Source organism: Hermetia illucens, chromosome 3 (genome assembly GCF_905115235.1).
Source record: "Hermetia illucens chromosome 3, iHerIll2.2.curated.20191125, whole genome shotgun sequence".
Classification (NCBI taxonomy): domain Eukaryota; kingdom Metazoa; phylum Arthropoda; class Insecta; order Diptera; family Stratiomyidae; genus Hermetia; species Hermetia illucens.
This window is the reverse complement of record NC_051851.1, coordinates 180,065,948-180,089,703: the sequence shown is the minus strand read 5'-3', so window position 1 is coordinate 180,089,703 and position 23,756 is coordinate 180,065,948. Positions and strand designations below refer to the sequence as shown.

The 23,756-nt window shown below is 38.0% G+C and overlaps 5 protein-coding genes and 1 long non-coding RNA gene across 7 annotated transcripts; 3 read left to right on the top strand and 3 right to left on the bottom strand.

The window, feature by feature from the left end:
- The first annotated feature begins 282 nt into the window (after positions 1 to 282).
- Positions 283 to 2,548, top strand: LOC119653057 (titin-like). The gene is made up of 3 exons (XM_038057536.1): positions 283 to 319; positions 385 to 513; positions 574 to 2,548. The coding sequence occupies exons 2-3, from the start codon at positions 502 to 504 to the stop codon at positions 2,263 to 2,265; spliced, it is 1,704 nt and encodes a 567-aa protein (XP_037913464.1). The 5' UTR covers positions 283 to 319; positions 385 to 501; the 3' UTR covers positions 2,266 to 2,548.
- A 112-nt stretch (positions 2,549 to 2,660) lies between these two features.
- On the bottom strand, positions 2,661 to 13,493 carry LOC119653062 (REPTOR-binding partner). Its single transcript, XM_038057540.1, has 4 exons — positions 13,305 to 13,493; positions 3,708 to 3,789; positions 3,444 to 3,565; positions 2,661 to 3,383 (listed from the first exon to the last, which is right to left on the bottom strand). The coding sequence occupies exons 1-4, from the start codon at positions 13,347 to 13,349 to the stop codon at positions 3,291 to 3,293; spliced, it is 342 nt and encodes a 113-aa protein (XP_037913468.1). The 5' UTR covers positions 13,350 to 13,493; the 3' UTR covers positions 2,661 to 3,290.
- LOC119653063 lies at positions 6,648 to 9,321 on the top strand. 2 transcript variants are annotated; one of them, XR_005249636.1, is made up of 5 exons: positions 6,648 to 7,194; positions 7,293 to 7,623; positions 8,239 to 8,321; positions 8,439 to 8,584; positions 8,643 to 9,321. It is a non-coding gene; the product is annotated as an uncharacterized LOC119653063 (long non-coding RNA). The 2 variants fall into 2 exon arrangements; XR_005249635.1 differs by lacking the exon at positions 6,648 to 7,194 and having other exon boundaries at positions 7,207 to 7,623; positions 8,643 to 9,298.
- Positions 13,494 to 14,505: 1,012 nt separating the features above from the next.
- Positions 14,506 to 15,315, bottom strand: LOC119653061 (translocon-associated protein subunit gamma). Its single transcript, XM_038057539.1, has 2 exons — positions 15,027 to 15,315; positions 14,506 to 14,944 (listed from the first exon to the last, which is right to left on the bottom strand). Exons 1-2 carry the CDS (start codon positions 15,172 to 15,174, stop codon positions 14,523 to 14,525), a joined length of 570 nt encoding a protein of 189 aa, XP_037913467.1. The 5' UTR covers positions 15,175 to 15,315; the 3' UTR covers positions 14,506 to 14,522.
- A 65-nt stretch (positions 15,316 to 15,380) lies between these two features.
- On the top strand, positions 15,381 to 20,723 carry LOC119653060 (enoyl-CoA delta isomerase 1, mitochondrial). Its single transcript, XM_038057538.1, has 4 exons — positions 15,381 to 15,535; positions 19,710 to 19,961; positions 20,040 to 20,186; positions 20,252 to 20,723. The coding sequence occupies exons 2-4, from the start codon at positions 19,710 to 19,712 to the stop codon at positions 20,711 to 20,713; spliced, it is 861 nt and encodes a 286-aa protein (XP_037913466.1). The 5' UTR covers positions 15,381 to 15,535; the 3' UTR covers positions 20,714 to 20,723.
- Positions 20,714 to 23,389, bottom strand: LOC119653058 (dynein regulatory complex subunit 3). The gene is made up of 6 exons (XM_038057537.1): positions 23,155 to 23,389; positions 22,628 to 23,090; positions 21,985 to 22,335; positions 21,655 to 21,871; positions 21,104 to 21,438; positions 20,714 to 20,970 (listed from the first exon to the last, which is right to left on the bottom strand). The coding sequence occupies exons 1-6, from the start codon at positions 23,336 to 23,338 to the stop codon at positions 20,841 to 20,843; spliced, it is 1,680 nt and encodes a 559-aa protein (XP_037913465.1). The 5' UTR covers positions 23,339 to 23,389; the 3' UTR covers positions 20,714 to 20,840.
- Positions 23,390 to 23,756: the final 367 nt, after the last annotated feature.

Here is a 23,756-nt window from a genome sequence, read left to right as displayed (position 1 = left end):
GGAAACTAAGTTGAGAAATTTGAAGTAGACTGCAATTTAATAGGCTGGTATTTAACTAGGGAGCTTGTTATGTAGAAAACCTTTGCTCTGATAATTGACAGAATTTCCAAGGACAATATTTGATTTTTCATTGAGTAAAGTGCAAGTCAATGCAGCTTTTAATGTTTGGTTTTCTTTCGACGCTCGTTTAAACACAAGCTGTATATGCAACATTACGTATGTTGCACTTGAAACGCATGTAAGACTTTTCACTAGGAATTAGATGTTAATAATGAAAGTGAATCGACGTGGGACATGCAAAGAGATCATCCAATTGGAAGTAAATTTGTTTTTCATAAACAATTGAATTTTCCACAGTAATTATGTTCTTTTCATTTTTGTAAGGGGATTTGGGTAGTATTAAAGGTTTGCCTTTGTTATAAATATCATGATGTTGTTGATGAAAAGGTGCAGAAGTGAACGGATTTTTGATTGGATACCATCAGAAGGACTATTGCTAACATGCATTTGAAGGTAAGATACTTAATGTGTTTGATGGAGGAAATATTAATACCACTTATGGAATTGTTACAGATTCTTGCATTGCACACCTTTTATGTGCTTCTTATTTTTAATGGATTAGAAGCGAAAGAAAGAAAACGTTCTAATTCCAAGATATCTGAGATAATAGATCAAGAAACCGCAGCCACTGAAACGAAACCAATTCGGCAAAGACGTGGACATCTTGAAAGTCCTTCGCCCTACGAAATTCATGTAATTAAAAAGCCAAAGCATCGCAAGTCTAAAAAGATTCATATTATCGATATTAGTCACTCGCCAGAGCCGCAAAAAATTGAGGAGCCGAAAGTTCAACATACGTATTCGGAAACGCATGAGCATGTCACAGAGCCCCATTATATAAACTTGAATCAGAAAGATGAAGCTCACAGTGTTGATCTAACAAAGACGGATGTACATAGCAATGATGAAACAGTTGATGGTTCTGAACACTTTCCTTCCATTATTGAGGCACATCACGAGCCTGTCAAAGTTAAACATCATCACCACCATCATCATCATGTTAAAACTGTTGTAAAAAAAGTGCCACATCCAGTTCCAGTTCAAAAAATTGTTCACGTTCCTGTTGAAAAAGTTGTTCATGTTCCGAAACCATATGCTGTTGAAAAGATTGTGGAAAAAGTTGTACATGTGCCGGTGGAAAAGATAGTGCATGTTCCTAAACCGTATCCTGTTGAAAAGATTGTGGAGAAAATTGTTCATGTCCCCGTTGAAAAAGTGATACATGTACCGAAACCTTATCCAGTTGAGAAAGTCGTTCATGTTCCAGTAGAAAAGATTGTTAAAATTCCTGTTGAAAAGATTGTCACAAAAACAGTCCCAGTTGAGAAGGTTATTGAAAAAATTATCGAAGTTCCAAAGCCTTTCCCTGTAATTAAACCTGTTCCTTATCCCGTACATGTCAAAGTCCCTGTTCACGTACCGCATCCATTCCCGGTTGAAAAAAAGGTCCCTTTTCCAGTTGAAGTGGAAAAGAAAGTTCCATACCCGGTGAAAGTTGAAGTAGAGAAGAAAATACCTATTCCAGTTTATGTGCGCCACCCGGAGCCGCATCCATATGAGGAACATATACCCAGTGAAAATATTCATGAAGATGAGCACCCTAGTTTTGAACATGATTACCATTCTCAAGATAGTCAAGTACACTTGGTGAAGATTCCTCGAGAGCACACTGGACACAATCATCAACATTCGGGTCATCAAGTCCCGTCCAGGCAAGTTCAACATACAAATCAGTTGCAAAATGCATATCAAGCTCAGCATCCACAACACTACCAGCAACAACAACCCATCGCTCTTCATCTTAAATCTCAGCTAGAAGATAGGAGACCGCAAGCTTTTCCCACAGAAAATCAGGAACCTCAACGAGTGCATCAAGCGCCTCAACTCATTAGGCATCAGCGTCATTCGCAACAACACATTGACTTGTGTTCACAAGATGAAACAAATGAAGGTATTAATTCCTATAACAATGTAATTACCAGCGCTGAGAGCGTAAATCAGCCCAGCATTGTTCTACCGAGCGGTCATACTGCTAATCAGAATAGCATTAACATCGAAACACCTGGAATTTTGCCGCAGGCTTTAACACTTTTGCAACCATTGCCACAGCCAGTTTTACCACAAATTTCTATACAGCTCCTTCCTGTAGAGGTAAATGACGCGCAATCACCCATGGAAGCGATTCCAGATTCGAATCGATATTAGTTATCCATCGATATATAGACGTATACATTCCCTTCAACACCATCTGATAATCAAATGCAAAACCCAATATTTTATAGGCTAATTATGATATATATATAAGTAATTACATGTGATATGTTATCTAAATTAATCATTAAAACAATGTTTGCTGTTATATACATACATACATATATGATCCATTTTAATCGTCTAATTGACCAACACTCATTGAATTTTCCTGTTCCCCAAATTTATCAAGGTCAGAATCTCAAATCTAATTGTTGAACTGTGAGAAATAATAGTTTTCCTCGCATTTACAAATATACCCTCAATTGGTAAAACTGGTCTCAAGTTAATCACTAGAGCCACATTGACGCTGCCGACATTCCTAACATTCAAAATCAGAGAAAAACACATTCATAATCACAATATTTATTTTCCTTACTTCTAATATAACAACTTTAAGATTTTTCCAATAACAAATTTAAAATACACTTCGAATCTTTCAAATTTTCCTGTTTTCTTCATTCATAGTAAAGGGACAAGTAGTAAAATACATACATTTCTAAAAAATTTCTGTTCTTCAATACCTTTAAGCACAGTACAAATAACATGACTTAGTCAAATACACATTTGGTACAACCATTCATAAATATTTTAAATCTGAATTAGAAAAATAGCTGCTATAACCTACCGATTATAAGAGATGGAAGAATAAACAAAACTCGTTGAAAACAATAATAGACGGCACAAAAAGCCTAGCAAATTGGGAGTTCCTTCATCTTATACCAACAATTTCATATACATATTTACTTCATTGTTGAAAGCGTAGATAGAAATAATAAATAAACAAAAACAGAACAAAAAACAACTGCAAAAAGGCTTCAAACTATTCAAACATTTAAAAAAATAATTTGTTGCATAAAATCCTGAGCAAACCAATGGCAAACAGATTACAGATATAACATCTCAGAATGACACAAATTCATTAGTTTTATTATTGTTTTGAGATGGGAATACAAATAGGCTGCCGCATATGAAGATTTCTACTCTTGCTTAAGCATTCCCAGTTCTTCCAGAAGTGCCTGGAATCCCTCCGGTAAACGTCCTGCGTCTAATTCAGCACTCCACTGCTTATACTGAAATAAAACCAAGTTAAATGAGTAATTATACATAAGCTTGTCTATTGATATCTGTACCCTTTCTAATTCGGCACGCAATGCAAAGACAGCCTTCTCACGATCTGTGACTAATTCTTCCAGATATTGATAGCGCAACTTCTTTCGTGCACGACATTCCCTAGCGCTTTGCCTACTACGTTCTAGGGACAAATTATAGGATAAATGTTATGTTTAATCATTTATTTGAATTTGATTTGATTTCAAATATGAACAAGTTTCAATGTGTTATTAGAGTAAGAAGATCCGGAACAGGAAAACCGAGAAAATGAGAGCAGTATTTACCTAATTTAGCTTTCATGTCAATTTTTTCTGACGATGCTTTACGTCCTGGCTTACGTCCACGTTTACCTCCTTCTTTACGTTCCTGTAAACATCCAATATGAATGCAATCATTATATAATGACTATAACTTTCTTTTACAGAATAGCATAAATAAAATTCAAAGATGAACTTATCACCTTTTATTACAAAATTAAAAAAGCACACCGTCGCGTTGAATAACAAAAATTGTCGACTCAAATAGCTTACACATTACATAAAGTAAAAAAATAAAATAGTAACATTGCCAGATGCTTATGATAATTTTCCGAGCAAAATCCTCTACATAAATGCAGTTTTTCTTGGGCGAAACTGTGGACAATTGGAATTTTTTTAAGAATGCCAATAGGGAAGCAAAATGAGCGATGACGTTATCCAAACAACCGACTATAAAGATCTTTACGATAAGCTGAATAATCGGTACGGCGACAGCTACTTGATCGTATAACATCATCGAATGTTATGAGATTGAGAATCATTGAGAATCCTTAGAGAATCCAAGCAGACTAGCGACCATCAAATGGTGGTCACTTCCGAGGTTGATTTCAGTACCTCTTTTGTTATGCAGGTTAAGAATATAACTCCTGAATCATTGCTGATCGCAATATGCCTGCTTTGATTGAATGTTCGTATCCGATGAATCGAAACCCAATTGATCTTGTGGTAGACCCTGCGCTCAATCAGCGTGTCGCCGATGACGATGCGATGAACGTTGCAGAAGTATACAAACTGTTCACCATTGTTGTAACTGTCACCAATACCAACTATGATAACAATGGGAAGGAAGCCTTTCCTGAACTACGTGTAATTGACCATAGAAAATATTTTTGTCCACTATCTCGGAAATTTCCATTGGTGCGTAGGACTGCATAATCGTAATTCTGTAATGGTGTATTCTTAATCCCCAATGCCCAATGAGTGGAATTAGAGGATAAACATTAAGACCCCAAATAAGGAGATCCATCTTCAATGCGGTAACGGAAGCAGTATTACAGTGCTTTCTCTTGTCGCGATAATGCAAGCTACATTAAACCTCGAGCGCATTGAGGAACACCAAAGCTTCATCAACAAGAAGCAGACGGGCTTCCGCTCTGGATGATGTACCAAGCACATTCATACTGTTCAAATCATTGTGGAGCAGTGTGCTCCACCTGCTCTTCATCGAGTTCGACTAAGCTTCGACACCGTGAACAGAGAGTGGCATGCTCTACGCAGGAGGAGCTTTCCTGAGATACTAACAGCTATTATCACAGCCGCATATGATGACGCAAAATGTCACATACTGCATCAATGTGAAATCTCAAAGAAATTCTATGTTCAAAACAGAGCCCACCAGAGTTGCATCTTGTCACCGATACTTTTTCCTTCTCGTTATTGGTGAGGTAACAAAAAAAACTTCATCGGCTTACAGGCCAGATACTCGGGGAGGTGTTGATCAAAAAGTCCAAATGGCGGTGGATGGTCACATATTAAGGAGGGGCGACAAATCCATTGTAGGTTATGCCATGCAATGATACCCTCTATTCCAGGATTACCATTTAGCTGCTTAACAGGATATATACAGAGCAATATTATCTTAAAGAAGTTAAAAATGATGTAAAGATTTCATTATATTCTAGTAAAGAAGAATTAGTTAAATTCAAGTCAACGCATGTGCCCAAATTATATGAAAATGTTGTGATTTGCGGTCTATTTTTTCACGTCATAGAAGTTACTCAGCAGAAATTACAGAATTGCATATGTAGGATATAAATTATGCTGAAAAAATTTCATTTATATCGGGGACATAGTGATCTATTTGTGGATATTTATTTACACTTCTAATGACTTTTTAATTCATTATTAGAACAGACAACAACAGACGACCCTTCCTTTTTACAATGCTCACTCAGATTGCTGTTATCTGGCAGTGGATTCGAGATTAATTGTAATTTCTTTCTCAATTAACTGTCTTATGTTTGTAGGATTTAATAATTGATTGAATTATGTTCATGTAATGAATAAGATCCCTTAAAGATAAGATTTTTATGCGCAGATAATTTTCCGCGCTCTCAGTTAATTCGCAAAAGTCCACTAGTATTGCGATTGTTGCGCAGTTGCTATTTCTATGCTTCGCGTGATTTCCGAACTTGATGTTGAAGCGATCGGAAAAGATAACAGCTCTGAACTATTTAAATTTAAATTATTATAAGTGAAGGGAGGGATTCTAGCGTTAACTTGGTACTCACAGATGTGTTTGTTAATCTTTTTTCCGCCGGCCGGTACAATTCAATAGAATATAATTTTCACGCTGATCGTACTATCTGCTGTAGCTATGAATTTTATCGCGTGGAAGCGATAGTAGGCGGCAAAGGCTTGATCGGTGGAATGTTTTCAATGCAATACGACGACAATGAGATGAGGTAAGACTAACTAAGAAACTAATCGGCGTACATCGCTAGACACTACTTATGATGGAAACTGAAATAATAAACCAAATGAAAACTAAAAACCGTCTACTAAAACGCGACGTTCTACGCTATTGGCAATAGCTCTAATTTGAAGAAGTCACGTCTAGGATGTACGCAACGCTACTGCGACTTGACGATTGTAGAATCTGGAAAGAGACCTCACTACAGAGCTTCATTCGCAGCTATAGCATATACCTACATGTGAATATATGTTGAGCAAGCCGCTTTGGAAACGTAAAGCCGGCCAACATACATATCCATCGCGGTAAAACTACGATGTAAGCTCAACACCCAAATAAAAAGCATAAACATACGTGCGCTAGTGTAGTTTGGCTTGAATACGCTATGCGCAATCTCTGTACGAGGGAAGCCAAGTCAAACCGAAATCAAGAGGACGACGAATGTGTGGATATGGTCTGATTCGCATCGTCTATATATAATTTACAACGATCCGCAGCGAAAATAGTACAGTGGTATACAGAAGGTGGAGTCTTAATCTTCCCTTTCATACTTAGGTCTGATTGCGAATTTTTTTGAAATAATCCCTTACACAATTGAATAATAGTCAGTCTTTCCTAGAAAAAGGTACACAATTCTAGATCAAGATGGGCTTGAAAGCGAGAGTTTGCTTACTTCGTGTTTAGTTTAGCGAATATGTCTGTCCCCCAAATGTCTAATTTAATTTATGTTTGTCAAGCATGGAATTTCGTAATTATGTGTCTCAATCGCAATTAAATGAACCTCAATATTATCCCATGCGTCGCACATTACGCGTTTCTTTACTAGAAGTTCGAACTGTAAAACGCGATCTAGCCAGTTGCTACAATGCTGCTTGGAACTACGCATCAAAACAACGCTACGTGATTCCACAGCTCCATTTCAGGTGGAATCTAACTACGCATTATGAACTTGCTAACGCTAGAACGCTAGAGTTAAAACAAGAAGCAGAAAGTATACAGCAATGCAAAAGATTCATGTTCGAATGAATTGAGGCAAATGAGGTTAGTATTTCGTGGAGGCGGTGGATTGTGTTCCAGTGCGATAAAGATATAGTTGCTCAGTTGCATCAAGACGACCTCTCTACGAAAATTATTTATAGAAAAAACAACGATTGCCGCATCATGTTCACTTTTTTGGAGGTTGGTGACGTTATTTTCATAAGCAACTTTCAAGACGTACTCGAATGCGTCGCAGTTGAATCATTCGGTAATTATTTTGCTGAGCATAGCAGAGTGAATGCTGTAAACATTTATAACAATAGAAATCTAAATTCATTATGAATGTTGTTATTTGGCTTCACTTTGAGTGATCAGAATTAGAGTGCAATCTGGCAAAGGAGTTCGAGGGTCGACCCGATATTTTTGGACCTGATATTCTATGAAAAGGATTGACAAAAGGATTTTCGGATGAACCTTCCCCATGGCAGTTAGGTACGTTCAATAAATACGGACATTCCTCGACTTAGGAATATAGACTTTACTTTTTTTGTCTTACAAAATAAAAAATTGAATATATTTCCGATATTTCCGACTTGGAACATTTGTTCGGTGAGAATTCCCATAAGTGCGGATCCAACGTTGGAATATTTGGTAAAGGACTCACTCTTACGAACAAGTGATGAAATTATATAATTCGAATAAATGCTTCGAATTTGAAAGAGAACCTCATGGTAAAAAACGCTTTAAAATGTGTTTACGTCGTACCAAACATGTGACTTGGGGAGGGTGTGCGGAAAGTATTCTATATGAAAAATTCTGGCACGCGACTTTAACTTGACGCGTGTGAAACAAAGAATGTTAAGGCATGCACATGCTTGCCAAAAACTTAACGAGAAACACCTTCAATGGAGGCTGACAAGTTTACAGGTTGCTTACTTTACTTAGAAGTTTGAAAAAAGATTTAAAAGTGTTGAGAAAACAAGACTAAGTGAGAAAATATGCAAAATTATATCAACACTAAAACAGTTATGGCTCCTGATGCCCGTAGTCTTCTTCAATAATAAAAACACGTAGCTTTTCCTCTTGTAAAATTTTTATTCCACATAGATACGTATTTCGGAAGCCAGTTTCTCTTGCTCAGGACTCAACGCTTTGGATTTAGTTAGATTGGGAGCGAAAGATGAGGATTGGTAAATACGTTTTAATTCACTTTTAAAATTTATGCGAAATATTAAATTGGGGAGGTGCTCACAAAAGTGAAGAGACGAGTAGAACTATATTAAAAAAGCAAGGGGAACTATTTTCAGAAGTCGGAGTTTGTGACTAAGTTACAAGGACCTGACACTTGAAAAACACTTTTGGCAGATATATATCATAAGTTGAGGAACAAGGTAGAGTGGCTTGCAAGAGTTAATATTGAGGTTCACTCGAGTATTTCTTCAACGACCCTCTTGTGAGTAGAACTTTTTCACAATTAGTATAATCGAAATAATTTTTCTTTTCTCTTTTAGAAGGAGTAAAAACATGGGTAAGATCGAAATTCATCTATGAGGAATTCTACAGAGTTTGCCAATTTTAAACTGATCTAAAGTAAAGGCGTACTTAAAGCGGCTAGTGCACTAGATTTTTCCGAATGGAAATGAGTACTCAGGAATTAATCGCGTGATACCCCTTGAGTTTATGATCACTAGCTAACAGTTGATATTACTGACTGAAGACTGAATATTCTGAACAAGATAGAAATGGTCCGCATTGTTGACAACTATCAAACTTAATTAGCGAAAATATTAGTTAAATTAGTTAAAATTAAAAATTATCTAGCTAACTAAAAAAATTATTCAAAGCATTATTTTTTGGGGTGAATTCGTTGCTACAGGAAAATGTGGATATATTTTTAATTAGTTAATTGTGAGCTTCTTATAATGTATTTCAATTTCGGCAAGCATAATTCACTTAGTAAAGTCATCGTCTGAGGAACTACAATATTCTTCAGAGGAATTAATTTTTGCACAGAGATTATCAAAAGAAGTAACTGAGTCTACGTGACTTTTCTCCTCAGTAAAAGTATCTTTCAGGATGCATGATTATATTTATTCTCATGATATTGTGGTCTTTCTCAGTAAAATAGGTGACCATTTACAGTGCAGATTATTCTTGAAAGATTTAAATAGTGTGTGCTCTTCACACATTCGGAATATTTATGAGTGGGTTCCAATTGGTTATTCTGTTCTTTTGCGAGGAGAACGCAATGACATAAAAATTGTATTCAACAAAAAAAGTTTTTCCTTGCTCTTTTTTTTTTTTTGTTTTTCTGGGACAGTCAAGCTCGTGAGCAACATTGGACATAAAAGTGGTCGTTGTAATGTCAACGGGTTAGGCCACTGTAGCGGGCTAATAAAAGGATATTTTGGATACTTTTTTCAGCGGGACAATGAAGCAAATCCTCCATGATAAACTGCATAAATTATTTTTCTCAAATTAATGCAAAAGAAAATCACGGCTACACAGCTTTTCTTCGATGAAGTTTTTTGTTTTGGAGTTGATTTGTTTGAATCGGACTGAGAGCCTAAATTCAAAATAGGAATATTATGAGATTTTCCTCACCTCAATTTAAGAAGGAAGAATCTTAAGGCGCTAGGGCATTTTTTCAGGAAAAAAACAAGTACTAGTATTAATTACAGCAGTTCAAAGTAAGTGAAAGAGCTTGACTGACACAAGAACATCTTTTAGGCCTAGATTGGCCGTATTTCTATCTTAGGATCGATGCACGCCTTGGTCGCGATTTTCTCTGTTGTTAGTGTACAGTTAGGGGCTAATCGAATAATTCTGCGCTAGGACCAAGAAGTTGTTCTGAGCCGCCCTTCTGACTTTTCTTTCGAACAATTTGCATTGTCGACTTTTCTTCGTCATGTAATGCCAATTCTTTTGCAGCTGTGCTTCTGGTTATCATGATTACATTACACGATCCCCTAAAAATATTGGAAAACGATTGTATAAATAATTTTCGTTTTCCTTACAGAGTAAATTACCACATTCGAATAAGAGGGCTTTTCCATCCTGTCTAATCATTTTTAATCTGACTGAAATTCAACCTTCTTTGATTGCCCGAAGTGTTTTATCAGAAACCCTCGGTTAATCACTCAGGAGAATGTAATTATGGCGCAATCACTACAGGTACATATACATGGGATTCCGTTTCCCAGGCAATCGAGTTGGAAGAAAATTGCAAGCACTGTGCCGATAGTATTGTCATGAATATGGCCGAGAGCAGTGATTTTTAAGAGGAAGACAGAAGAGGCTATTCTAATGCTTAGAAAGGAAGCACAGAAGTGTTCCAAATTCGGAATGGCGCAGTTCGCTGCATAAGCCAAGGCGAATCTAGCGCTAATAAGTGAAAGAACGGAAACACAAATCAAGCTACATATCGTCCACCGCTGTTGCTGGGTTTGGGATGGCGCCGACTCCGGGTTCGGGCCCAAGGCCGAGGAGATGCTTTGTCTGGATTTGATGTTTAGGAATAACGCTTTTTAGAGACTATATAACAACGAATAAGATGGGATATATCTCATCCAGGCTCCAGAGAGAAAATGATTCTAGTACGAGCTTTGTAGCTTTGAAAACTGGGCTCACAATAAGGTTCGAGCGTCAAGGATGCGGAGAAAGCATCGTTGGCCTTCGCGTCGGGACCATTAAGAACACAATGACAACTGCAGTACACTCAACTTATCATCAGTCCAGTCTGGCAGATTTTATTTAAAAATTTAAATTCTAATTCAGTGCATCGCGATCAATTTGTCATTCTGACTGATGCCAGACTGATGAAATAGTGACTGCATAAGAGCAGCCAATGACAAGGTACGGATCAGTTAAAAGGAGACTCCGCAGCGTGACAAACAAAAGCAAACTCGCTCAAGCTAGTCAGCGGGGTGGACGGGCAACCGTGGAGACTCGGCTATAAACTGATCAATAGAATGATCGAGACTCTGCCGAAACTCTGTTCATTTAATGCCATAGAGATGGACCTGTTTCGGTTGATGACGGCAGTTTGGAAGGCGCCGTGGATTGTACGTTATCCACTATTAAATATCTGGAAAAGCAGTTCTCTTCATAAAAAAAAAATAAGAAGTCACCAGGACCCCTTGAAAATGCACAAGCTGATTTTTTGGGACCTGCTCTTCGGCACATTCAATGCTTATCTGGTGGTGGTAATTTTCTCTGTTTAAGGCAAAGGAAACCGTGAGTTGCTATTTACATACCGATCTTTTTGTCTATGCTTCAAGCAATCGGAAAAATGCTCGAAAAGCTCATGAGGAGTAGACTCACCGGAGCGATATGTGCTATCGGGGAATTAGTCGCAAGACAGTTCGGTTTTAGAGCAGAAAGATCCACAATTGTCACTGAGGTTGTGGATGATATTTATCGAGCTAAGGAGCGGAGCCGTTTAGGTTGACTCCTCTTAACTCTTTGATGTCAGAAATGCTTTCAATTCCGTAAGATTGTAGATATACTAGGCACACTAGAAAGTCCATTTAACATGCTGGGCTACCTTTTGCGCATATTGAAGAATTACCTGAGAGTCTACTCCTTTTCTTGTGAGACGCTGAGGGCCGGAGGAGGATGACAATTAGGTCGGAGATAACACAGGGACTCATCCTAGGGTCATACCTCTCGAAGGCTTCTCACGATATGTTGCTAAGATACGACTTGCCAGAAGAGTCGGACATATTGTTGAATAGGCACAAAGCAGAATTGAAATATTCATGCGATGGGTAATCAGATGCTCATGGTTTGAGCCTTGCGCAGGAAAATGCTAAAGTTTTCACCTTGACTAAAAAATAAATTTTGTCTTTGCGACTCGGCTAGATTGTTTAATTATGAAAACCAACAGTTTTCAGAGCTTTTTAGTAATTTAAAGCAACAACGGAAAAAGCGAAGGAGTTTGCACCTTAAATCGGCTCATGACAAACGCCAGTCCTACCTTTGGCAGACGACGTCTTTTCGTGAATGCAACGCAGCCCGTTTTGTTTTATGGCGCGGAGGTTTGGGCTGATGCTCTTGGTAAAGAAGCGTATCGCAATTGCTTTTCGCGAGTACACGGATGGGGGTGGTGTCTGCCTATTATGCTGTCTCAAATTCGATAATGATCGTGGACGCAGGAGTGACCCCCGTTACCCCCTTGCCAAGGAACACAAAACAATTTACCAGTTCCTTTTGGTGAAAGGAATTCCTTGTCTTAGAAGAATTTTTAAAGTGAGATTAGTCCAAGATAATGTGTCGAAGAGAGGTATTCAATTGGTAGTCCGACGACGTACCATTATGAAAGCCCAACACTTAGTGGGTAATCATATTCACCTACTCTACGTGCAAAAAAAACGCGAATATTGGAAGAATTGGAAATAAAACATAAGAAAAGTTCGGAAGTTAGAAACCACTTATTCCAATTTCAGAGCGGCACATGTAAATAAATTGTTTGTTCTCATTTTCACGCATTTCTAATTTCTGCGAAATCTAATTTTCCAGCGGCTACTGTATATTTTCTTGGGATCAATTTATTATTTCACGACTTTTATAAAACCCGCATCTCCCTTATTATTTTTACTGGTACTGTATTGCGACCCTCTCTAAAAACATTGATGCTTGAACATTGGATTGGATTTTCGATGATTCTTCCTATGCATCTACGCACTGTGAGGAGAATTCAGATCTCCACTGTACACAAAATTACGTCATTCACGCAATGACGTCACAACGCACATCCAGCCGTTCATAAGGTCATTCTCAAGGCTATTCCACGCAAACGAGCAGTGACTGCGATGGAATGGGCGACAGGCCCATGGCGATGATAAACAAGCTTGCGGAAATGTAGTGACGGGTCATATGTCTCCCACAGAAGGAATTTGATTCTCATTCCCTCAAAGTAATTGGTATTTCCCTTCACACATCTAACGAAGGAATATATTTCCGATTGGAGACCATTAGGTGCTCCCAGTCAAAATAATTACGCATTTTTATCAGAGCTTGCTTGCGGAATGTTTACGCGCATTGCATAAAAACTGAAACAATAACAAAAGATGTCTGGCCATGACTCGCATGTCCCACTCAAAGTCCTCTCGCCTATCACCGAGCATGTTGCCCTGTCAAAAGTAAACTTTTTTCCAATTCGATTTACTCACCGTCAAATTCGGTTCCTCTGTAATTATCATGTCCTCGCAATCCATCGTGACTAGGAGATGTGGTGGAAACACTTTTTCAATGAAATTAACAAGCGAAACACAAGAAATTCGCGAAAAATCGAAGTTGTTTTTGTTTTGCACACTATGTCGCTTGTTTACAAATTTTCGCTTTAATATCGCACACTCTCGCGCGCGTTGCAAGCATTCAACATGTAGATGTATTCTGATGGTAGTGAGGCAGTAATGCCAACCTTTAAATTAGATGAATAGATATTTAGTTTGAATGAAATAAATTTAAAGAATTGTCTATTTTCAATTGTTTCACAATTCTTTTTATGAAAATGTTGTTGAACCGAATAGAGGGGAATAAGATTTTTTACAACTTCTATTGTGTAGCTAAATATCTCAATTTATTTAGATTTCCCGGCCACTAAGTCTCATCCACTTCAATTTTGAAGATAAATTGATATAATTTCTAAATGGCTACAATCAATTTGGAGTATTATCTGTACTCCATTTCGTGTGTAGGCAATTTATATTTAAGGTTTGATTCTGTAGATATTCACATTTTCTTAAATTTTGCAAACAGCCAGAAGCTTTTATGTATTTCCTCCTATTTGATAGCTCCGTGAAAACCGGGAAAATTCTTGTTCGCAGTTGATATTTATTTGGAAGTTTTGCTACACGTACAATTCCTTGGTAATTGTCAAAGTTATCTAAATTTTTGGAGCATCGACTCTTGCATTCATAACCGACAACATAGACAAGATACGAAAGAAAAGAGATTCGTACCGTGTTCATGAATGCAAGAGTTGATAATTTGATATTTTGTAGTTTACTAATCAACAACTAGAATCATTAACTGCTCCCCTGTATCCTTATGAGCGGATATTTTCCTGGAACGTGTCATCTTGATGAAGTTCCTTCCATAGAAAGTAAAAGGAAGTTCAACCTTTTTCCAATCAGGCAGGACACAAACAGTTCAATAAAAAAATATGTTCTCTCTGGAAGCAATTCGAAATTAAATATCACCTCATACAAAACTCATTTTTTATTTCTTAAAAACGAAATTGTTCTTACAATAATTGCTAAATCTTCATTTGCACAATCACTTCATCACGGCGGGCGCGACGAAGTAATACCGAAAACTAATAACGTCTTGTAAAAAAGTGAAAATTAAGAATAAATTAGGTTGCCACTGTACAGTTGTTGCTATTTTTACGCCGCCTTGCTCGTGGAGAACAACGCCAACAAGCCACTGGCCAAACCGACGGAGAAAATGTAATTGACGGCGGGCGAGGAAGTTTTCAAGACGAAGAAGCTGATCAAGATCACGATGGCCAGGTACATGGCGTTGTTGTAGAAGATCGCAAAGGTGGTTGCCTCGTAATCGGCGACCTCGTTCTTTTTCCATAGGACACGTTCGTCCTTCTCCTTGCGGGTCATCTTCTTATCGTCGGCCAATTGTTTCATCACTTCCCTGGTGACAGCCTCCTCACGTTTGACGGCAACTTTATGCTTCAACTGGAACTTGGTGTTCTTATAAGCCATCGCCATTAAGTATGTGCTAAGTCCTGTGACGACGACGAAGAAAACAGCACTCGATAGCAAATCCATGCTGTGGATGCGCCAGAAAAGCCCTGCAAACCAAAAGCGTTGCATTATTTCAACCCTTCACTATGAAAATTCGGTGTCAACGTGTCATATCAAGAGTAAACTTACAAATTGGGATCGCCGAAATGATGAAGGCATTGCCGTAGAATAGCGCCGACGATTTTGTGCTCACATTTCGGCTGAAATCTTGAAGGAGGAGCTCCTCCTCCTTTGTGAACATCGAATTTGCAGACTTTTGTGTCTTTTGTTGTACCATTTCGCCTACTTTTCTTGAACTTCACACACTGAACACTGACAACCAAACGCCGGAACCGTTCACCTTCCACGCAAGATCTCGCTATAGAAATGAACAAGTCGGAAAAATGAAAGTTAGCCACGGGAAAGCCGAGCACCAACTGGCATGACGTGTCAGGCGTCGAGATGACAGCTTCCCGTGGAGGCATCTAGATGTGAGAGGGTTCTTGCAGAGGTAGAGGCCGATTGTACACCCACCCGAGGTTGGTGCTTTGCGGCTGTCAAGGCATTTAAACTTTGTACTTTCACTGCCGTGAAGTATCTATTATTAATTTTTATTTTACGGGGTTTTATCGTGTGGGATTTCAGTAAAATTGGTGAAGGTACATTTATATTTTATTTGATATTTTCAGTTTTGTTTCCTTACATTGTTGGCCTCTTCATCTGTTAGTGGAAAGTTGCAAGAATCAGATCTTCAGTGCTAATGAAATTGTGCGGAAATTTTGAATTAACTCTCTTAATTGATATTTGCAAGTGTATCTAGGAGTAGGTATTCAATATCCAATAATAATGAATTATCTGACCCGAGCCTATCAACAGTAAGAGTAGAGAGAAAATATTGCGGATTCAACGAATAGTATATCGGATAAAATTGTACAATAGATACACAGTTTTGCCAAGAGTTATCTATATTTGATGGGTCAGTGACATTTAAGATATTATTTCTTATATAGCAGAGAACGGTTTGCTTTTTGATCTACATGGGTCAGCAACATTTAAAATATTCCTTCGTATGTTGAAGGGTACGGTTTGGACTCTGACCGTATCTCATTTTAGTTCAGAGTATCTTTTTAGAATAAGATGGGATAACTTGTATTCCAAGTAGGTCATTGAATTTTATCTATCACTTGGAGTATTAAGAAGTTGCTGTGTGACATTGGATTGTCGTTGCTCTGCAATTAGAAAGTTTTGGCTTATTGAGAGCGTGGACTGGTACAATAACCACCCGGATCGTGCACCCGCGTTGTCTGCGACCATCGCCGCGGATAAAACTACCTCGTATGCCAGCGCTCTAATAAATGGGAGCCAATTTCCTCATTGCAAAGTTTGCATATTCAGTCCTTATATATTCCCATCGCATGGAGGACCATGACTGATTCTTGCTGTTGTTTTAATGCGTGGTTCTTCTTGTAGCATCGATCGATCGATGAACTAAATCTGCATCCCCACACCAGTTTAGATCTGGTTTGGAGTAATGCGATGGCTTTAATTGCACACTGATTGCCTGAGAGAATATGGGTTTTAGCAGACTCGAACTTCTTCCATAGATTGTCCTTGATACACAATCCTGAAAAACAGTGGCATGTTGACCTAAGGCTTGTGACTTGTCGTGTCTTGGGTTTATTCCATGCATTTTAACCTCAGTTCCCTCCCCGTATGTATCAAATAGTTATCACTTCAATGATAGCAGTCCTCTCTAATTATCCTGGCCTCGATTTTGGAATTGAAGCATTATTTGAACGATATAAAGCAACTACCCATCTCCAAGGTTTGGTTTGTGATTACTTTTTTGAGTCTGTTATACTCGTAAACCATAGATCGTTTAATTGAAGTCTGTACGCTGCAAGCCTGGCCTCTCCTTCTACCATGAGGTTCCAAGGTGGCAGTAGCAGCAACATCTCCAAATTAAGGGTGGGTGTATGAATCCTTAGAGCTTGATTGCTTTGCTTTGTTCTATCTATGGTCACTATACTAGTGCTTTATTTGTAAGCGCGGGCTTTACCATGACTTGGTATATTTAATAAATCACGTGTGAATTCAATGTCTGCCTGTCTTTCTTAATTACGTAGTGGAGATATTTATTCCAATTAAGCTTCGTTTGCAGGATCACTGCGTCACTTGAAAAGGGGTAGGATTCATCGTGAGATATTCTCGTTCACACTACCTTTCTAGTAGACTCAGAACTTTTTGTATCAGCTCTGAAAATGTTCGGAGGATACGTTGAGTGACACTAGCAGCCCGACCACTACAATGTTCCAGAATAGAGTTGATAGGACTCCCTTTATGGACAGGCTCTACATATAATAGTGTACAGAGTCTCTCAATACAGATTCGTTTGAACCAGCCCGATTGCCACCAACGATTATAGAAGTCTACATATCGTGCCTTTTATACTGTATTTCTCTGATCCTTTATTCATCAAAATTAAAATAGCTGCATCTACGTCTTTATGTAGTTTCCAACCCCGATATCAGCTGATGCAGTGCCGTCTGACAGTATTTTTCCAATTGAAAAGTATAGTGGTTTCAATGCGGCATGCGAATATCAACCTTTTCTTCGCGTATCTTTCAACAGGTTTATTCAAGTATTCTAACAAGGAAGCAGGTGAGATTTATTGGCCTATAAGCATTCGTCTGGTTTCGATTTCGCAATAAAGCCAACCTACCATACCTCTAAGCCGGTATATAAGTCAGTGCAACCCTGGCTTCTTACTGGTTATGAGCATCTCCTTGGTCTCACGAACCCGCAGAATGACAGCATCCCAAGGCGTACCGTGCACAGGTTGTAAAAAAGACTCTTTTGTCCTAATAACTAACTACTCATGAACTGAGGTCTAGTGGAGGGTTCACATCTCTACATCTTAGAAGGAATGGCCCTTTGCATCTTTACTTTGTTCGGCATTCGGTTTTTTGCCCCGAATACCTTTCTAGCACTATGAACATCTTCAGAGGAGCTAGTGTTTCAATGTAAGTTGTCCTAGGTGTTGCTTACCCAACAGGTCTTACCTTCGGGATGATTTTGCTGTCCGTTCCTTTCGAGAGAATTTTGGAATCCCCACCCGGAAGCGTTTTTGAGGGGAGTTTCGTTGTTATTCCCCCTATTTCGTTGATTTCGTCTTATCCGATGGGAAAACATGCATAAAAACACCATTTAGGCGTCATCGACACACGCGCCAGTTAGCTACCTCGCACTTAACCCGCATATATGCAATGACATCCCGTTCCGCCTAGAAACTCGACATGCTCCTTCTGAGGGTAGCCTTCATGATTTAATGTACAGGGTGGACTTAAAGTATGGTATATTAAGTAATACAATTCATTAGATTAATATTTGGTGTAATGTTCTTTCATTTCCCAGCATTCATTTATTTTCCTTAGTAAAATTGAGTCTAAAGATATGATCGTTGGCGATTTGATCCCACTCACTTCGAATCCGATCAATTAGCGATTGACGACTGGTTGCCTTAGGTTCGTTGAATACGGCTTCTTTCAATATTGGGCATAAATTTTCGATGGAACTAAGATCGAGTGAGTTGCGTGGACAATCCTTCCAAACCTTTGGGAAGTACTGTTTCGTCTTCGCTATCCTGGCTTTTGCGGTATGACACTAAGGCCTATCTTGCGTAAGAATGGGAGATATTCAGTTTGCATATTGCTACCGGTTGTTTAGGCACTTCCCGTAGATCGATAACATTTTGTTTCGATAGTACTCACCATTAACCGTACAGTTTTCCTTCGGCCATAATTATTTTAAGCCCTCATTTAGGTCATTGAATTGGCTGTATCGTTTTCGGATTCGCTGTTTTCGTTCATATATTTTGCTGATTTGGTTTTGGAAAAAGTGGGATAGGGGATTCATCTGGCAAACGTTTGTAAGATCGTTGTTTCTTGTCTCTGAAACCTTCGTCGATTAACCTCTTACAAGCCTCCCACTTTTTCCCCTTCTTCAATTTGTCCTTAAGCTTGCTGGGCCTACAAAAGGGCAGCCTTTCTTGAAACACTAAGCTGTCGGCTAATGGAAGTGATGCTGTTGTCCTATTGATACAGAGCCTGAATTTGTTGCTGATAATACTATGGTGTTAGAAAAAAATATCCATTCCATAAAAATTCCTGCATTCTTGAAAAAAATCAAGTTTTTCTGAGCGTCTCTTACCTTAAATTTATTATTTTCCGGGAAAGATTCTTTTCATAAAACCATCAGCGCTACATTAATTCAGGAATTGGAATGGGGGTCATAAGCCTTTCAGATATTTAACCATTGTGCTTTTGTAGAACTATACAAAACTTCCACTTTGAGGGGCAATTTTCTACATTTGTTTACTACATAATTGCTACGTATTATCATAAAAAATCGACTCTCGGATCTTCTATTCAATGGTACATTGCGAGCTCTACGCTTGAAAAATTGTTTTTTGTTCATTCTTTGTGAAGTTTCTTCTTCCCTAAGTTACTCAACCTCCTGTTTTTTGCTCTAAATTGGAGATTTTTGGTGGTACTAATGTTAAGAAGTTTGATCGTTAGAAGGACAATAGTTAGAAGCTGCTATGAATGCAGTTTTTGCAAGAAAGTTTTATAATCCAAATGGCTTGCGATTAGGACACTCCATTGGGCGTTATAGGTAAGAATTCTTAAAAGTTCATCGCTGTGAAGAGACAAGCAGACTCGATTTCCGTGTTAGTACCCACTATTCTTATGTACTTGTTTTCAGTAATAAAATAGACGCTTTAATTCAGAACGTTGATATGATCCAAACATAATTAATTTCTTTTCTTTCCAGATGTCTCTTCTTAAGACCATTCGTCCTCTAAATTTCTTAGTTCAACATCGTATTCGGAATAATGGGTTTCGTCAAATGTCGTCTGGAAGCGAGAAACTTACTTCTCTTCAAGTTAATGAATCAACAGGAATTGCTATTTTGTCTATGAACCGATTACCCGTTAACGGACTCAACTTGGAATTACTGGCTGAAATTCGTGATGCGTTAGAACAACTAGAATCGAATAAATCCAGAGGGCTGATACTGACATCGGTAAGATTTGGCTGGTAATCCCTCATCATGATTTTCATGGTTAATCTAATATCTGATTGATTTGCTAATCGACTTTAGGGGTCTAAAACAGTGTTTTCAGCAGGCCTTGATATCCTGGAGATGTACAAACCAAAGAAAGAACGGGTAACTGAATATTGGAAAACACTGCAAGATGTTTGGTTGAAGCTATACGGATCGAATTTCCCAACAGCGGCTGCTATTAACGTGAGTACAGATGTGCGCCTTAAACTATAGTTTTGATATTGATGCAAGTAAAATTCATATTCCAGGGCCATTCTCCAGCTGGCGGTTGTCTGTTAGCACTATGTTGCGAATATCGTGTCATGTGTCCAAATTTTACGATCGGTCTGAATGAAACTAAATTAGGAATCGTGGCCCCTAAATGGTTCCAGGCTTCAATGCGAAACGTTATTCCAACACGCATTGCGGAATCTGCATTGACTCTAGGAAAGATGTTCACAACAGATGAGGCTTTGAAAATCGGTCTAATCGATGAAGTAGCTAAAGATAAGGCGGAGGCAATTGACAAGTGTAACAAGTTTCTTATGGAATTCCAAAAAATCAGCCCAACAGCGAGAGCCATGACAAAACAAGTATTTCGTTCGAAAGATATTCTAGACTTGGAAGATAATAGAGATCAAGATTTGCAACAATTTTTATTCATAGTCAATCAACCGCAAGTACAAAAGGGATTAGAATTGTATCTTGAAAGTTTAAAGAAGAAACAATAATATTTTTTAATTTGCCTTTGATTTGAGATACAAAGAGTTTTTATAATGATTATTTTTATGTATGTAGATTCTAGAAAATTGTATCATATACAAAGTTTTACAAATTTTACATAGCGGATATTTTATTTCAAATTGCACCCTCCTCCTTGAGTGCCTCTTCGTGAACATCAGCTTGTAGTTGTTCAAATGATTCTTTCATTTGATCCAGGAAATAGTTGATTTCCATAATTTTTGCTCGATTTCGTTGAATTTCAGATCTAGAATAAAAAGATGAAGGATGAAAGATGAATGATTCTGCTTAGAAGAAATTATGAAGCTGTATTGGCGGATGAGTAAAGTGAATGTGAGTTGAAGATGAAGCAATTTGCAAATTTTTTTTGAAACTCTTACTTCTGCATTTCCTCAATCAGGCTTGAAACCCATTGGCGTCCTCTTGATACTAGTCGATCTTCGCGTGCATCAATTTTCTGCATATGATTGTCACGCATTCCAGCGATGAGATTCATAATCGCATCCTTATCTTCTAAGCATTCTTTCAGTTCTTGGGGCACTTTATCTTCTGCTCCTGATGCCGACATGAATGTTATGTAGCCGGTTACAGCTTCCGAAAGGGCATCCGAGAAATTAAGCGATACATCACGTAATTGAACGAAATATGTTTGCGCCTGTTCTATAAATTGATTCATTAGATCTTGTATAGTATGGTCGAATTGTGCTGTTGCTTCCTGGAAATAGAAAAGAATTATGGTTATCGGAGTTTTGAAAGATTTTATAATTGTCATTCGGGTTCCAATCATTCCGTACGCTATAATAAAGAATTTGCAATTTAGAAGATGAGCAAAAAATAAAGAAATTGCTGAAGTGGGCCCAGTACTAGAGGTTCATTGACCGCACATGTTTGCACGTTAGATTTAAGGGATTTGAGATGAAGTAATACAAACCTCGACAGTTTCAAACAGTTGAACTTCTTCTTCCATCAGCTGTTGCCACGTATAGTCCATTCTGGCGTTAAAGAGTCCTAATTGCTTTTCAACATCTTCCATACCCTCAATTGCATCGGCTTCTTCATTATGTGCAGCCATTGCTTCTACTCGCTTCAAAATAGTTTTCGTTTTCGAGAAAATGTCTTCCTTTTCTGCAAGGAAGTTCTCAACGGTTCTGTAAGAAAATTTATTACTATGTAGCTCCATAGTAACGAAGTAAAGATCGAATTTTGATTTTCAACTTAGACGATATAATTTTGTCCGCGGCATAAGCTATCGTATACTGACGTTTGCCCTGTTATTTGCGCTCTTTTCTGCCCTTCCCGAACACATTCTTCGAACATTTCGATTTCGTCTAGGCGTTCTTCGTGTTTTTCCAGCCCAAGTTGATAGATTTGTTGCGTAATTGCATAGATATCGTTTCTATATTCTTTTATAAGTTCTTCGGCGTCATCTCCTATCATTCTTAGGGCTCGACCGTCCTCATCGTTTTCGAATAGTGATTCGAATAGTTGGTGTTCATTCAGATTTTCTACAAAGCTTGATGATAATCGTTGTTCGTCCGCAATGGCTTTAGCTCGTTTCTCCCGGAGTTCAATTTCTTCTTGTTCATTTTCTTCAATTTGCCGCAATTGAAGTCTGTAAATTAAAATAAGGGGAGGGTGTGTTAATAGTTGGTTTGGGTTTGTAAATTAGGAGTTCAATTCTGAATTTATAAGCGGGCAAGGGATTGGTTCAAAGCAGCACTCTAAAGTCTTTAGAAATTGCCCAAAATTGCAAAATGCAATAAATTATGGTGTGTTTTCCAGACAACTCGTCAAATTTGATCATAATCCCTGGTTTGATACAGAACATTTGGGAGGAAAGTGGTGAATGTAGGCATGCCAGAAAGCAAAACGTTCTTCCACTCGATTAAACTCAAACTACTTACTCATATAACGCGCTCGCCTCTTCTTTCATTTCATTCATAATGAATGCATATTGATAATATTTCAGATTCGGTAGTATTGCATGGATATATTTTTTTAAAGGGTAACCATCAACTTCTTGAAGTGGATTCCCTTCTAGATTCAAACAATGCAATTTGGAGAGGAAACGGAACCTTTCAATACCTTTCGGTGTGCTTATTTTATTATTTCCTAAACTCAGAATAATGAGGTTCTCCAGTGAATCTAGATTTTCAATGAGTTCTATTTCGTTATTGAAAAGTGATAGTATTTCAAGATTTTTAAGATTGTCTAAATTTTCTATTTTCTCGATATAATTGAATGATAAATCCAGTTCTTTGAGTGCTACGAGTGTGTCAAGATTTTCGATTTTATCCAATCTGTTAAAATTTAATGAAAGCTTGGTCAAATTTGGCAATACCCAGAGATGATCGATGCGTAGGATATCTGAAAGTGAATCGGACCCATAGAATCAGACCAAAATAAAGTTCAAGGAAATACTCCAGCTTACTTTGGAAATCCAATCGGAGGACTTCAACACTATTGTATTCAACCTCTTCAAGTCGTTCCAGACGACCGGCTTCTCCTTTATGATAGTTATCCTCGATGGCTTGTCTTATCATTTCATGGTTGATTACTCCGGGCTCTAGTTCGGGATGTATGATTTCAGATATTACTTTAGGTCCTTGACTCATATCTTCTCGTTATTTTTTGTATAATGCTGCGTCTTTGCTGACAATGTCAAATTCACTACAATAATAGTTCATGAAATGCGTGGAAAGCGGCTTGGTGGATTGAGTTGCCTTAGCAACCGTTACTACGATTCGTTCAAGGGAGCAGATACTTTCGGGGTCGTTTTATATCTAAATTTTGCCATTGAGGAATTTTCAGAATATCTATTTTGTATACTTTATTCCAAGGCTAGTTAACTTTGTTTGCTATTACATGTACATCGCATTGTTTCTTTGTTTGATTTAGGTCGTTTCAAGGAGAACAATTTCGGCCGTTTGTTATTCCAGCTGTTTTTTTTTATCCTGCGAAAATAAACTATATTTAAATTTCGCGCAAGCGAGGAAATATTATGTATATATTAAAGATTTTCTCTCCACTATA

What these genes read in the sequence shown, in the direction of transcription:
- LOC119653060 (XM_038057538.1), top strand. Translation starts at nt 19,710, where the DNA reads ATGTCTCTTCTTAAGACCATTCGTCCTCTAAATTTCTTAGTTCAACAT. An exon ending in GAGGGCTGATACTGACATCG is followed by an intron (nt 19,962 to 20,039) that starts GTAAGATTTGGC and finishes AATCGACTTTAG; the next exon opens with GGGTCTAAAACAGTGTTTTC. An exon ending in CAACAGCGGCTGCTATTAAC is followed by an intron (nt 20,187 to 20,251) that starts GTGAGTACAGAT and finishes TTCATATTCCAG; the next exon opens with GGCCATTCTCCAGCTGGCGG.
- LOC119653062 (XM_038057540.1), bottom strand. Translation starts at nt 13,349, where the DNA reads ATGGATTGCGAGGACATGATAATTACAGAGGAACCGAATTTGACG. An exon ending in CAGAGGAACCGAATTTGACG is followed by an intron (nt 3,790 to 13,304) that starts GTGAGTAAATCG and finishes GGATGTTTACAG; the next exon opens with GAACGTAAAGAAGGAGGTAA. An exon ending in TGACATGAAAGCTAAATTAG is followed by an intron (nt 3,566 to 3,707) that starts GTAAATACTGCT and finishes ATTTGTCCCTAG; the next exon opens with AACGTAGTAGGCAAAGCGCT.
- LOC119653058 (XM_038057537.1), bottom strand. Translation starts at nt 23,338, where the DNA reads ATGAGTCAAGGACCTAAAGTAATATCTGAAATCATACATCCCGAACTA. An exon ending in GAGGCGAGCGCGTTATATGA is followed by an intron (nt 22,336 to 22,627) that starts GTAAGTAGTTTG and finishes TTTAATTTACAG; the next exon opens with ACTTCAATTGCGGCAAATTG. An exon ending in GCGCAAATAACAGGGCAAAC is followed by an intron (nt 21,872 to 21,984) that starts GTCAGTATACGA and finishes ATTTTCTTACAG; the next exon opens with AACCGTTGAGAACTTCCTTG.
- LOC119653061 (XM_038057539.1), bottom strand. Translation starts at nt 15,174, where the DNA reads ATGGTACAACAAAAGACACAAAAGTCTGCAAATTCGATGTTCACAAAG. An exon ending in CATTTCGGCGATCCCAATTT is followed by an intron (nt 14,945 to 15,026) that starts GTAAGTTTACTC and finishes TTTGGTTTGCAG; the next exon opens with GGCTTTTCTGGCGCATCCAC.